We start from the raw sequence: 14,121 nt of genomic DNA, 5'->3' as shown, positions 1-14,121 counted from the left end.
CCTAGGTGTTCAGTTTACTCCTGTCTCAAAAGTTTAGAACTTGCCGAGGAGATCCCAGGTTCAAGGCTTCCGAAGGGTTCTGAGTCCTCAACGCCTCAGACTCGGTTTTTTGTTTGTTTGTTTTTTGTTTTGGTAAAAGTCACATCAGAAAATTAACTATGTGCTGAATGAGCATCGTGGCTTTTATCTGAGATCCAAGCACTTGAGAGGCCAAGGCAGAAGGATTGCTGTGAGCATGGGCTAGCCTAGATCACCAACTTTAAAGTGACTTCCAGACCAACTTTAAGTACACTGTGGGATTGCAAACCTAGCCTAAGCCTAATCTGCCCCACTGGGGGGGGGGGGGAATCAAAGAAAAGAATATTTTTTGAAAAGTTTATTAATTATATGTGAACACTTTATTTGCATATATACTTACATGACAGAAGAGAGCAGCAGATGCCATTATCGTCATGTTTTGAGTCACCGTGTAGTTGCCGGGAATTGAACTCAGGACTTCGGAGCAGCACTTGGTGCTCTTAACCGCTGAGCCATCTCTCCAGCCTGAGGAGACTATCTGCAGACAGAAAGCTCAGCGGCTTTCAGGGCACGGCCAGTGCTGAGAGGCCGCCACCGTGTCTACCAAAGTCCCAAATACCTTCATCACTCTTCTCCACAAAGGCCACACTGCTTAAACGCGGGCTTTATACTTCCCCTTGCTCCAGTCCTGGTCGCTATCTCTGGACTCTACTGATTTTATTGACGGTTCACATAACGGAGATTATGCAATGTGTGACTTTTGGGGGATGTTGTAATTCTTTTTGTTTTCCCATTCAGAGTATTTTTTTCTTTTCAAGGCACATATATGTTATTTTATTATTATTTTTTGGGAGGGGATATGACCTTTATTGAGCTTACCCAGCAGAGTGGAAATAATGTCTATACAACTTTTGCATCACAATTAAAATCCAAACAGTTTTTCTTAAAAACAGTCAACTCAATCAAAACCCCACTACTTCAGAATCAATAGCTTCTTTGAAGCCACAGTAACACTTAAACATGGTTAAGACTCGAATGCAGAAATTTGGTTGCTTGGAAGGCTAATTAAGCTTCCAACTTGCTCAAATAGAATTACAAAAAGGCAAAATCGTGTTTTTCACGGAGAAAGTCCACTGGAATCACCAACACTAACAGCTGTTAAGAATATTTAGAGTCCTGAGATTATAAGGAATCCAGGCATCCTTAGACAGTCTTCTGTTGTCCTTTCTTCCCAGTCAGCGGTTTGTGGATGTGTGGGATGACACCACCACCGGCAACTGTAGCCTTGATCAGAGAATCCAACTCTTCATCTCCACGGATAGTACCTCTGCGGTGAGGTACTCCAGGATGGCCGCGCTGTACACAGCAGCGGTGGTGCCCACACGTCCGTGCCTGGTTGTCCTAGATTTCAGGTGTCCATGAATACGGCCCACAGGGAACGCAAGCCGGCTCGCTGCGGGCGGGAAACCGCCTTTGTGTTGGCCTTTCCGGAGTCCTTTCCAGCCTTACCTCCAGCCTTCTCGGACTGTGCTGAAGCTCGGACAAGCTCGGACAAGCTCGGACGAGACGAGGCCAGGCGGACGCTCAGCGAGATCCCGGCGCCCACTCCTCCTACCGCGATTCAAACTGCCTTATTGTGTTTTATAACAAGTACCACAGTAACAACAACACGACTAGAAAGACCAAGCAACACTGTGGACTCTCTGACATGCAATTACAGCAGGCCTGACAGCAGTGTCCGAAGATCTCACAGTAGCACTGCAAGAAGCGCCTGAAGATCTCACAGCGGCCCACACAGCAGCCCCAGAAGATCTCACAGCAGCACCCGAAGATCTCGCAGCAGCCGCCGCAGCAAGCTTTGCAGCAGGAAGACTGGCTTTGTGGGTGGACACGGCTGCTTCTTTCCACTTCGCAGTTGGTGCTTGCTGGTGGTCTCCATGAGGAGGAAGTGGGCACAACATATGAGGAAGTGTGTGGGACATCGGAAGAAGTGGGCGGGGCATTGGATGAAGTGGGTGGGGCATATAAAGAGGATGAGAGCAATGCCTTTGGGGTCTTGGATCTGGTGTTCTCCTTTGCCACATCTACTGCTCTGCTGCTGTGGACAGGAGGAGGCATTTGGATGACACAGCTGGGGGCAGGTGAGCTTACTACTGGCAGCTGTTGGATTGTCAGTTTTGGAGTAGTTGATGGTTTTGGGGTGCAGCTAACCTTGGGGTCATCTGTGGTAGGATTATTGGCTTGGAGGTTCACTTTTGATGCTTGGGGCTTCTCCACTTTAGAGGAGGACGATGAGGAGGAATGGTTGCTACAGGTGGCAGTGACCTTAGACTCCCTGGTTGACTTCATGGAGGTAGGAGATAACGGGGGAGCCGGTGGTTTTGAGGCTTGGCCTAAATCATTCTGAGCACAAAAGCCCAGCAGACAGGCCTCACAGTTGCTGCTGTCATGTGGTCCTTCGAGACTGGTGTCCCCAAGCAAAGGAATCTCACCCATTTGCTTAAACCCTTCTTTATAGCACTTCTTCAGAATTCGGAAGAGCAGGTTGTTCAGGATCCTTGAGACATTGTCCCATGTGAACTCTGGAGTTGCAAATGGAGGCTCGGGGCACTGATTACACCTCTGAGCAAACACCCTCATCTTCACCTGCCCCTTGGTCTTCTTCTCGTACCACCGCATGTGGAAGACTATGAGGACTCGGCCAGAGGCCCAACTTCGAGAGCAGGAAGAACAGTGGAACCTGTGGGGGAGAAGCCAGCGTTTTAGCCGAGCTGTGGGCAGGGGCCAGAGAGAGAAGGGGTTTCTCGCTAACGGTGAGAGAAGCGAATAAACCCCTCTTTCTCATCTCCACTGTTTCATCATCGTGCCCTGGGACCATTGTCATACCTACCGTGCTAACAGCACACAAACCATCGGACTCAGAAGGAACCTAGGGCATTTTCTAAGTCCAGCGTGTACATTTCAGGGGCAAAGCACACACTGGGAACGCATCATGCCCAGGACTTGGGGCTTAAGAGTTAGAACTGGGGCTCAGGTCACTGGCCCCAGGCCACTGTTTCTTGAGATATTGAGGTAAATGTGTTCAAGGCTGTATATGCAACACCCCCAAAGACCCTATGCTATGAAATCAACAAGTGGATATAAATGGGTGCTGGGTTAAGTCAGAGCAGACCAGGAGAGAGTTGCAATCTCCTGCCTGCAGGGACAGCTTGCACGCTTTTGTTTGCCTTGGGGGAGGTTGTGGGGGGAAGGTGAGGTGTGGGGTAAAAGGGCGTGGGGCTGTGGGGGTGGGGCTTTTATGATTATAGAATCCCCAGAGATCATGGTTTCCAGCTCTCTCTTCTTTTGTGGGTCACCCTCCCCCAACCCATTCTTTTTCTTGCGTGCGCCAGAGAATTTTGCGTTATTTCTGAGTGCCTGCCTCCAACAAGGTGCAGACTGACACCCGTGTCAGGAGAGCAGTTTTTCTAATACCTGTTGGAAACAGTGAAGGAAAGACTAGAAGAAGTCAGTGCTATCTGTTCTGCAAAGCCAGAACACCGCCGCCGTGTGGTGTAGGCATTTACTGCTCATCCAATAATTCATGAACTCCCTCTGGATGCAGTGATGGGACCTGCCGGCCAGTGAGACCTGAGCAGCAGTGAGATCTTCCCAGGGAGCCATTGTTAGGCTAAATCCTGGGAATTTTTTTTCCTGTCTTAGCAGTGGATCCTAACTTTGCTTGAGACAGGGGCATCTGCAGTCTGAGGTGAGAAGTTGGAAGAGGTTGAGCAGAATGAGTTAGCTCCCAGGCTAGTTCTAGGCACAGAACCTAGGACCTTGCACATGCCAAGTAAAGGTACGACTGAGCCATGGTCCCAGGAGCCCTCTTTATGTTGTTTTGATCCTCTTAGGGCTGCCATCTTAGGGCAAATGTGGGAAGAGACTGAAAGGAGAGGCTGAGAAGCCAGCTCTGAGCCCCATGAGAGGCACTGACTGGGAGTTACTCTCACTCTGTTTTGCACACGGGCCTGAGCCGTCCCCCAGCAGCCACCCACGGGTGGGGCCTGGTCTCAGCACTCCAGCTGCGCCGTGTTCCAGGCCCGAGTCCCAGGTTCTTAAATAAGCTAACGCTTCGTTCTGGAGCCTTCCAAGACTTGTCTTGTCTGGGAAAGATCCAGTCCCCTCACAGACGGCAGCAGGCGTGACAGATCCCGAGACTCTACCCTCTGTGCCCTCCTCTCTACACCCCTGGGCCTTGGGGCACCCTCATTCTCTCCTGGGAAAGAAAGTGTAAAACGTTGGGTGGCCTCCGAAAGTCCCCTTGAATAAATGAGCGTGCCATTCTTCCTTCCCTTTTCCACAGCATCCCACACCACAGCCTGGATTCTTAGAATCCATGCCTGCCGCTGTTTTAAGTTCACAGTCATGAGGGAGGAAAAATCCCAGTCCCCAGTGAAGCCGGAATTCCTTCCTGTGTTCTTCAGTGTGCAAGACTGGACAGCCAAGAAGAAGAACCAGTTAGAAATAAGCAAGAATCTTCTGGCATGCGCACCCTCAAACCTCCCTTACCTGGCAAAGGCCTTTTGCTGGTATTGCGTCCATCCTGGCTTCAGAACATCAGGAAGAAGGTCCTTGTCTTGTCTGAGGGTCCATTTGTGCCACGGTTTCACCTCTTGGATCAGCTCCTGGAACACCTGTTGCCATTGTTCTATGTCTTCTTCTATCACGGCTGCAGTGCTGGGCCCAGGCTGGGGCAGAGTCTTCTGGGCCCAGGCAGACCTGTGGCAAGAGGTGAATGGTCTACTCAGGCTGGCTAGCAGTCCCTTTGAAGACCTGAATTGGGACTGTAGTTCAGATCCTTCTGTCCCAGGGACAAAGGTCAGTGTGTCTGTTCCCAAATTCAGAGGACAGCAGTCCAAGCTCAGAGCTTCAAGCTTTGGTTTTTTTTTTTTTAAAGTCTCAATCCAGTAGTGAGGGAGAAAGTGTTGGAAGTCCAAATCAGGATGACCTGCCTCTGACAGAGTCTCTGAAATGGTTGGAGGCTACACTTGCCTTTTCTGGTTCTAACGTTTGGAAATCTTCACCTATTGTGCTGCTGAGCTCCGACTTGAGGCAAAAGAGGCCTCCCTGGGATTCTTACACTCTGTGAAGTCCTCAGTCACACCTTGTATCAGGAGGATGGCGATCTGTAGACATCCAGCTGTCCCTCTCTTTCCTCACCAACCATAGCCTGAGCATGGAGGTCTCCGGCCCACCCAAATGCTCCACTTACCAGAAATCAAAGTTGGTGCAGTCAGTGTTTGCCTGGGAGATTAGGTGATGTGTCCCTAGGTGAGAGGGAGGCTGCTGGCCCAAGACCAACAGGGACCCATTGCCTTCCCCCACAAGGTTGGTTCATCATCACCCCAAACCGAGGAAGGGGAAGGGGAGCTAGGCAGAGAGGATCAGAGTTAGAGCAGTCGGTGCCCTATGGAAGGCAGACAAGATTCCGAATGTCTGCGTCCCAAGACTCCATCCACAGACAGGGTGGGTCTTCCTCTCGCCCAGGCAGCCGTTGACTTATTGCCCTGGCTGTTTCCCAAGCTGGAAGCTCCTCAGCCTGGAAGAAAAGAAGGAAGCAAGGGGAAGGGCTTCCTGTGACGTTTGGAAACAAACTTTCCCCAGGCTTCTCTCCCCCTCCTCCGCCCCGGGTCACAACAGCTTTGTAGGTAGATTCCTCAGACCGTGGTCTTTCCTTCCCGCCCTCATTTAGTCTCTCAGTGTTATTTGCTCAGTTATAAATTAACTACATCATTTGGGAGGTAGTTCAGTTTCTTCTTTTTGACTCTCCTCCCTTTCAGCTTTTCACTATGGGGTGTCCTTTCCCCCACACCCCTGCTTGCTTATTCCAGTTTTCAATAAATAGGAGTTCTCCATTTGTGGTCAACGGTGCTATGCTCTTCACATGTTTGGGGTCTTTCCTAGAGGCCTCGCTGTGTAAGACAGTCTCTAGGGCTGCTGCCGACATGTTCCCAAGAGAAAGAAGGCCACTCTGTTTCTTTTCTTTCTTTCTTTTTTTTTAAAAAGATTTATTTGTTTATTATGTGTGAGTACACTGTAGCTGTCTTCAGACACTCCAGAAGAGGGCATCAGATTTCATTATGGATGGTCGTGAGCCACCATGTGGTTGCTGGGATTTGAACTCGGGACCTTTGGAAGAACAGTCAGTGCTCTAACCGCTGAGCCATCTCACCAGCCCGGCCACTCTGTTTCTAACATAGAAAGTACACATGGCTGGAGAGATGGCTCAGCTGGTAAGAGCACTGACTGCTCTTCTGAAGGCCCTGAGTTCAAATCTCAGCAACCACATGGTGGCTCACAACCATCCATAAAGCGATCTGACGCCCTCTTCTGTTGTCTGAAGATGCTACAGTGTACTTACATATAATAAATAAATAAATCTTAAAAAAAGAAAAAGAAAAAGAAGGTACACATGTCAGAGGAGCTTTGTCCCCAGTTGCAGTGTCGGCTGTGGACTCACTGTTGATAAGTCAACAACTGAATATAAGCTAGGTCAGTTTTAAACAAAGGTGTAAAGCTAGGCTTGCATAGCCTCTCCTGGGATAACGGGTGGATGTCACTAGGGTGACGCTGAGCTTATACTGATCAGGTGACTGAAGCAGAGAATGGCTGTATCTTCATGGTGGTCCCTTAGGACAATGGCTCTGTGTTCACGACACCATTTAGGGCCTCTGTGAGCAGCGGGCATCAGCTCTGCCTTCCTTTGCCCACCTCGAGGCTTGCCTCCTGCATTGCTCAGAAGAGCTAAGTGGAACTAAATCTCTGCCTCTCTCCAATTTTTCTTTAGAATGTTACTAAAGCCTTAACACGGTTAGCCAGAAATCCTACACCCTGTGGGTCCCCAGTGTCCCCCAAGACCAACACCCAAGGTTCTTTCATGTCAGCTCAGGCTTCTGAACCCATAGTTAGGACCTGTGGACCTTTCCTAAGTGGGTTTAATTGTGACATCTCCAATGAGGTGTCTACTTGTGAATGTGTGTGGAAAACTTGAGTGTTTTCAGATGTAATTAAGGACCCGAGAGAAGACCTTCTTTGAAAGATTTAGAGTTTCTATGGCTACCAGAACACAAGAAGAAGACACGTGAAAGGCCTAACTGCATGTCACTCACAGCCTGACCAGGAGAAGGATGCCAGGTGAGCCCTCACAGGGTGCCCAGGGACCAGGACAGCAATGTCTAACTATAGAGCACATCTCACCTGTGACAGGGACAGTGCGTCTCCAGGCTTGCCTCAGCCTCTCCTGGGAAAATGAGCAGATGTCTAGTCACCCCATGTAGGACAACAACCACAGAACCCGAGTCTAGTCTGAGTTTGTGGGGATTACTTAGGGGAACATTGCTAACAGGAGCCTGGGCAACTCCGTAATGGCTAAGTCACAATGTCCCCATAGCTGTATCGATGGTGTCTCCTCTTAGGTTAACTTTCCATCACCTATATACTATGATACCCCTGAAATTGTGTGTAGTCGGAGAAGAACTAGGAATGCCTGTGTGGGAACACAGGAAGGAGTGGCTGGATCTCACTGCGGGGTCTGAGGATCCTTTCCTAGTGTGGGTGTCAGTTACAGTGTCTCCTACCAATAGCAATGGGTGTTAGCAGTGGGTGTTAGCAACTGGTAAACTCCAGTTACCCTTGGAAACTGGAGTTTCTTCAGCACCAGACTTTTTAGCACTAGACTTTTTATGGATAGGCTCATTTAAAAATCTTTGAGGGTTCTGGAGCGTTGGGGCTATATCACATGTGCCCTTCATTGTCTTGTGTTGGGACTTGAGGCTGTTAGAGGCAGATAAACAGGGGTTCACGGAGTGATGGATAAGGAGTGGTTAGCCTATAGACAAGACTGGGTGTTGAGGAAGAGAAACTGAGCAGGCCCTCAGCTAGGAACTCAAAGCTGGGAAGAGACACACTAAGCAAAACTGTTTCATGATGCTTCTTGACTTATTTTAGATCAAAGTCGAAGAGCAGGCATCTTTACAACAGGAGGCAGAGGGAGGTGTGACACAGAAATGTAAGAGAAGGCCATTCAGAGACACAAGCAGTGACTAGACAGATTGTCACAAGCAAAGGAACGCCTGGAACCCCAAGAGCAAGAGAAGATTCTCCCAGGGGCCCCTGAATGGACGGAAGGACTGCAGACCGCTTACTGTTGGACATCTGGCTTGCAGAACCGTGAGAATACATTTTTATTGTCTTAACTCATCCAGTTTGTGGTCTAGTTGTAACAGGGGCAGCGGGATGGGATCTTATATCCTATTCTTTAAGGGCACATTTGTATCTTATACTGTGAAGGAATGTGCCCATATACATTGCCAATGGCACAGCACGGACATCTGCCAACGATTTGTTTGTTGTAAGTTAACCTTTGACTTAGCAATTCAAGGGGAATGCAATACTCAGTAGCCTTGGAAGAATGTAAACCCCACTGCACACACAAAGAGAGAGACAGTAATGAGGGAGGCATGTGGGACCACAAGTAGATAACGGACGAGATCAGAGCCTCAGACCTCAGAGCTAGTTGACCCCTGACCAGAGCATAAAGACCATACTGTGAACTGACTTTGCTATTTCCTGTAAAGTCTATTAGCTGGAGATGTGGGCATGGCAGGTCTGGAGTGTTAGGATTCTAAGCTCCACCCCACAGTTACTCGGCAACAGCCAGGTAGGTCTGCCTGTCCCCTCTCCCCATTCCCTTTCCCCCTCTCTCCACGTGGTCATGGCCGGCCTCTGCTTCTCTTCTCTCTTCCTCTCTGCCTTTCTTTGCCTCTACTACCCTCTCAACCCTGCCCCCATGCCCTGAATAAACTCTATTCTCCACTATACTGTAGTGTGCGTGGTCCCTCGGGGGAAGGGAGCCTCAGCCGTGGGCCCGCTGAGGCACCCCCTTCCCCCACACGCCCATAGAACATTTTCTTACACGGCCTTCTCTTCCTATGATCGCTATACAGAGGACGCTGATCCCTTCCTGTCTCAGATTGCCAGCTCTCTGAATGAGGGAGAGCTTGATGATCAATTCCCGTCTCTGCTCACTGTGCTGACTGGCAGCACGGACTTGGTACTACAGTCCCAGGAAGACACTGAAGAAATCCCCCTGCCCAGAGCTCTGCAGTCTCCTGTGTGCTTCAACAAGGCCAGGGCGGGCTGCAGGCGGCCTGCTTGTTCCTGATACAGCCTCCTCCGAAGCTCAGCGTTTGTAGATTGGATGGTTTTAGTAATTCCTTAACTCATACTTTTCCTCAAATATATTCTCTCTCTCTCTCTCTCTCTCTCTCTCTCTCTCTCTCTCTCTCTCTCTCTCTCTCTCTCTCTCTCCCTCTCCCCCCCCCCCTCTCTCTCTGGAAAAAAAAGAAAAAGAAAAGGAGAGAAAAAGAAATAACGTTATTGTTGATATGTTCACTGACCGTTACTTACCATCTGCCTCAGATAAAATTCACAGCCTGGGTCAGGGCATATGTAACCAACAATCCAGAACCAGTGTGGAACGGCCAGACTTCAGAAGAGGTACCCGAGGAGGTTTCACAGGAGTGGCTCAGAGGCGCGGGAGACTACTACAGTCCCCCTAATGGAAAACCCCTAGGAAGTGACAGCGACCTTCAGTGCTGTGAGTGTTAGTCCTAACAGAGACCTTTTGGGTTGTTTCCGGTTTGTTTTTCACAATTCTGCTGTAAGTTGTCACAAATGTGTAAAAACGTAATTAGAAACATTTTAAAAGCTTTTGGTCTAATACAACCTTTTCTACCCCTGGGCGAGAAACATCGCATATCTTACAGTGAGTATTGGGAAAGCTGGCTCACAACAGGGGACTTGGGGTCAGTTTCATGGCTGTGTCTGGAGTAGAATTGCCAGATAACAGTTGTATTTACATTTTATTTGAATTCAAAGTATCATATTCAAACAGTTGATTATTTGAGATGAGAATTTAACTAGTTCAGACTTTCACGTTTTTTAACTAAATGTGACTTTTCTGTAAGGTCTAGCAACCCCGAGACACGCCCTCTCCACAGCGAGTAAGCTAGGAGGAGTCTGAACTACAAATCCCGTGAGATCATGGGAGGAGGCCTGCCGGAAGTGTTGATGGGAGACCGGAAGAGAGCGGGGCAGAGAAGAGGGCCAATTTAACAGTTGGTTTGTGTTGGCTTACAGACCATTCCGCTAGGCTCCACCCAACAGCTACCTAGCAACAACTTGTAGTGTAGTCTGCCAAGTGCGAGCCTGGCATATAAAAGGAGCTACCCCTAGCCCTTCCCTTTCCCTTCCTGTACGCCTCTGTCCTCACTTCTCCACCCCTTGTTCTTCCGGTGTGTGTGTGTGTGTGTGTGTGTGTGTGTGTGTGTGTGATCTGTCTCTCTGGGCATAAAACCTAGGGTCCTTAGATGGCGTTTGAAAAGGCACTGACTGACTTGAGGTATCTAGAGTTATCATCTAGTAACACAGTAATTCTATTCTACGACTGTCATCAAGTCTCTGTTCTCATGATGGCAGTACCTCAGCTTGCCTGTAAAGCTGACAGTCCCAAGGGTGGACAAACCTGGAAAGAGTTTAGACCACCAGCAAGTCGAGAGGCAGACTGGTTCCGACACTGCGATGGTGGCCCGGGGTTGCTGAGCAGTCAGAAGCCACGAGCTGTAGAGGAGCTCTGAGCTGTGTGGACGCACACAGTAGGGGTGACAGCTCAGTATACAATCTTTGGGGGCCAGCCAAGCAGAGGCTTAAAAGGAGACCTAAACGGAACTCATCAAAGAATGCAGAGTTCACTACTGCTTAGGTCTCTTGAGTCTACAGCAGAGGTTCTCAACTTGTGGGTCACGATCCCGGGGAGTGGGGGGGGGGAACGCCGGCAGTTTCATAGCAGGCTGCCCAAGACCATTGGAAAACACAGATATTTACATTATGATTCAGGACAGTAGCAAAATTACAGTTATAAAGGAGCAACAGGAAAAACATGTATGGTTGGAGATCAGCACATCATGAAGAACTCTATTAAAGGGTCGCAGCATTAGGGAGAACCACTGGTCTGCAGGCTTAAAAGTTGTCCAGTGAACTCCAGGGCCGCCGCCGACACTGCCCTCTCCTGGTCTGTATTGGAAACTGCAGGAGCTCCCGTTCATCTCTCAGTGTTTCTTTAGCGCCCTCTATTGAGAACACTTAACAAGCTGTATGCTGTATCTCACCTCCAAGGGCACTAGGAATGTGTGTGGTGTACAGACATACATTGAGGCAAATACTCACGTACATATAAATAAAACCTTCAGAATGCTTTAGTTGTCATATGCTAATTATAATAATATATTTCGTTATATTTTCATACATAGGGGAAGGTCATTGTTTTTTTTCCTAAGGATTTTTTTTAAAGATTTATTTATTATATGTAAGTACACTGTAGCTGTCTTCAGACACCCCAGAAGACAGCATCAGATCTCCTTGAAGATGTTTGTGAGCCACCATATGATTGCTGGGATTTGAACTCATCACCTTTGGAAGAGCAGTTAGTGCTCTTAACTGCTGAGCCATGTCTCCAGCACTTTTCTAAAGATTTATTTATTTATTTTATGTATATGAGTACACCATTGCTCTCTTCAGACGCACCAGAAAAAGGCATCAGATGCCATTTCAGATGGTTGTAAGCCACCATGTGGTTGCTGGGAATTGAACTCAGGACCTATGGAAGAGTAGTCAGTGCTCTTAACTGCTGAGCCATCTCTCCAGCCCATCACTGATTCTTTATCCTTAGTTGTGAACTCTCTGCTGAGCCCAGAGTGGTCTATATGCATAGTGTATGTATGTGAAATTGTAAATATGTTATCTCAAGATCTCAATATCTCAAAAGTCTTTATTAGCACCTATAATTAAACATCATAATGGACAGCTTTGTGAATTCTCATATATTTATATAATGTATTACAACCATATTTAACCCTTGCTTATCCTCTCTTGGCCTCTTCACACTCTCATTAGATCCCTCCCTGTTCCCAAAGAACCTTTAGTATAGTTTCAGCCCGTGTGTGTGTTTGTGTGTGTTTGTGCATGTGTGTTTGTATGTGTGTGTTTGTCCTGATGGCATTAGCACTGTTTGCAGCAGCATAAGGGGGAGCTTGAGCATGTACCCCTCACCAATGGCTACTCAAAGAGCTTGTCAGGAGAGGAGGTGTGTCTCTTTCCCTTTGGCTATCGAGCTCTTGAAACAGGTATACTAAACCGATAAACTCCACACAACAAAAGTTCCCCCTGAAATCCCAGCCCGGAAGATTAAGGAAGCCTGGTGCCTGCAGACTGCTCGGAGGAAGGCTGGTTTCTCTGATGCTTATTGAGCAGCTACTACATACTGAGGGGCTCTTAGCTTCTGGTTCATCTTTTCTGTGGAACTTAACACTGGTTTAGGAGAGGTAGAGAAAAATTAGAAGTTTTTCTCTTCCTACTTTGTCTAATCTATATACAAACCTGTTTTTTCTTATTAGTCTCTGTTTCCCGACTTCTTCTAAAATATAAGGAAACTGTCTGGTGGTGGAGACACAGGCCTTTAATCCCAGCACTTGGAAGACAGAGGCAGGCAGATCTCTGTGAGTTTGAGGTCAGCCTGGTATACAGAGCTAGTTCTAGAACAGCCAGGGCAACACAGACAAGGCCTGCCTCAAAAAAATAATCAACTAACCAAAATATACATAAATATAGAAACTAGGTGATGGAGTTATAGATACAGCTACTTGGCAATGCTATGACATCATAACACCTACAGTATCAGGCAAAAGGAAGTTACCAGATCCATTATAAGCTCATGAGAACCCTGTTCTTACCTTATGTGGCTTACCATTTCTCAAAATATTGGTATATGACACACGAGATAAGTATACATATCTATAATTAAAATGTTTGTTTTATTTATTATTATTATTGTGTGTGTGATAACTCAGAGGACAATACTCAGGAGTGGGTTCTTTCTTTCAGCCGTGTGGGGACTGGGAATGTAACTCAGGATATCAGGTTTGTCAGCAAATGCCTTTACCCATGGAACTGACTTACTAGCCAGCGTATATCTATAATGTAGTATATGCACATACATTCCTTCTCTCTGCCTGCTGATAGGTCCTAGAAATAGCAGCACCTCAGCAACAAACACACTTAGTGTAGCTTCTCTGTGTCTAAACACTGTTCTCTAACAAAATTGAGAAATCTCTGATTCTAGGGCTGGGTTAGGGGAGAGAAGGCCGCACTGGGAAGTTCTACCATCTGTAGTGTAGTGTGTACATATGTAATTCCAGCACTCAGGAAGCAGAGGCTACAAGGTTGCTGTAAGTTTGAGCCATCCTGGACTACATTATGAAAGCCTGTTTTCAATAACAACAAAAAATAGGAAAGTGTTCAAGACTTATACAAAAGTCTAAGAGCACTCAAAGGGACCAGGGTCTGACTTGAAGGAGTTCCACTGAGTGAAGCGGGAATGATCTGTACAATAAAATAAACATCACAGTCGTCTGTCCACTTGATCCAAGCTAGAGCTATCTCCAGAGGGAACCTCCATTCAGAAAATGCCCCCATAAGATCCAGCTGTGGGGCATTCTCTTAATTAGTGATTGATGGGGGAGGTCCCAGCCCATTATGAGTGGGGCCATCCCTGGACTGATGGTTCTGGGTTCTATAAGAAAGAGGCTGACTGGGCTGGAGCGATGGCTCAGCGGTTAAAAGCACTGACTGCATTTCTGATGGTCCTGAGTTCAATTCCCAGCAACCACATGGTAGCTCACAGCCATCTGTAATTAGATCTGATGATCTCTTCTGGGGTGTCTGAAGTCAGCTACAGTGTACTTACATACAATAAATAAATAAAATCCTTAAAAGAGAAAGAAAGAAAGAAAGAAAGAAAGAAAGAGGCCGAACAAGCCATGAGCAGGCGAGTAAGCAGGACCTGTCCGTGGTCTCACATCAGCTCCTGCCTCATGGTTCCTGTCTTGTTTTGAGTTCCTGTCCTAATTTCCTTCAATACTGTACAGTGATGTGGAAATGTGAACAAAATAAACCTTTCCTTTCCAACTTGTTACACACACACACACACACACACACACACGAAAC

At 47.6% G+C, this 14,121-nt stretch overlaps 1 protein-coding gene and 1 pseudogene across 1 annotated transcript; both read right to left on the bottom strand.

Annotated features, from left to right (window-relative positions):
* Positions 1–370: 370 nt before the first annotated feature.
* LOC127689511 (histone H2A.Z-like) lies at positions 371–1,639 on the bottom strand (annotated as a pseudogene).
* Positions 1,635–5,388, bottom strand: Rtp3 (receptor transporter protein 3; the record flags this gene model as incomplete). The annotated part of the gene is made up of 3 exons (XM_052189215.1): positions 1,635–2,758; positions 4,570–4,779; positions 5,273–5,388. Coding segments are annotated over 3 exons (1,425 nt in total), but the record flags the coding sequence as incomplete, so codon positions are not given.
* Positions 5,389–14,121: the final 8,733 nt, after the last annotated feature.

Source organism: Apodemus sylvaticus, chromosome 7 (assembly GCF_947179515.1).
Source record: "Apodemus sylvaticus chromosome 7, mApoSyl1.1, whole genome shotgun sequence".
NCBI lineage: Eukaryota > Metazoa > Chordata > Mammalia > Rodentia > Muridae > Apodemus > Apodemus sylvaticus.
The sequence above is the reverse complement of the archived record's forward strand: the minus strand, read 5'-3'. Positions and strand labels throughout refer to the sequence as shown.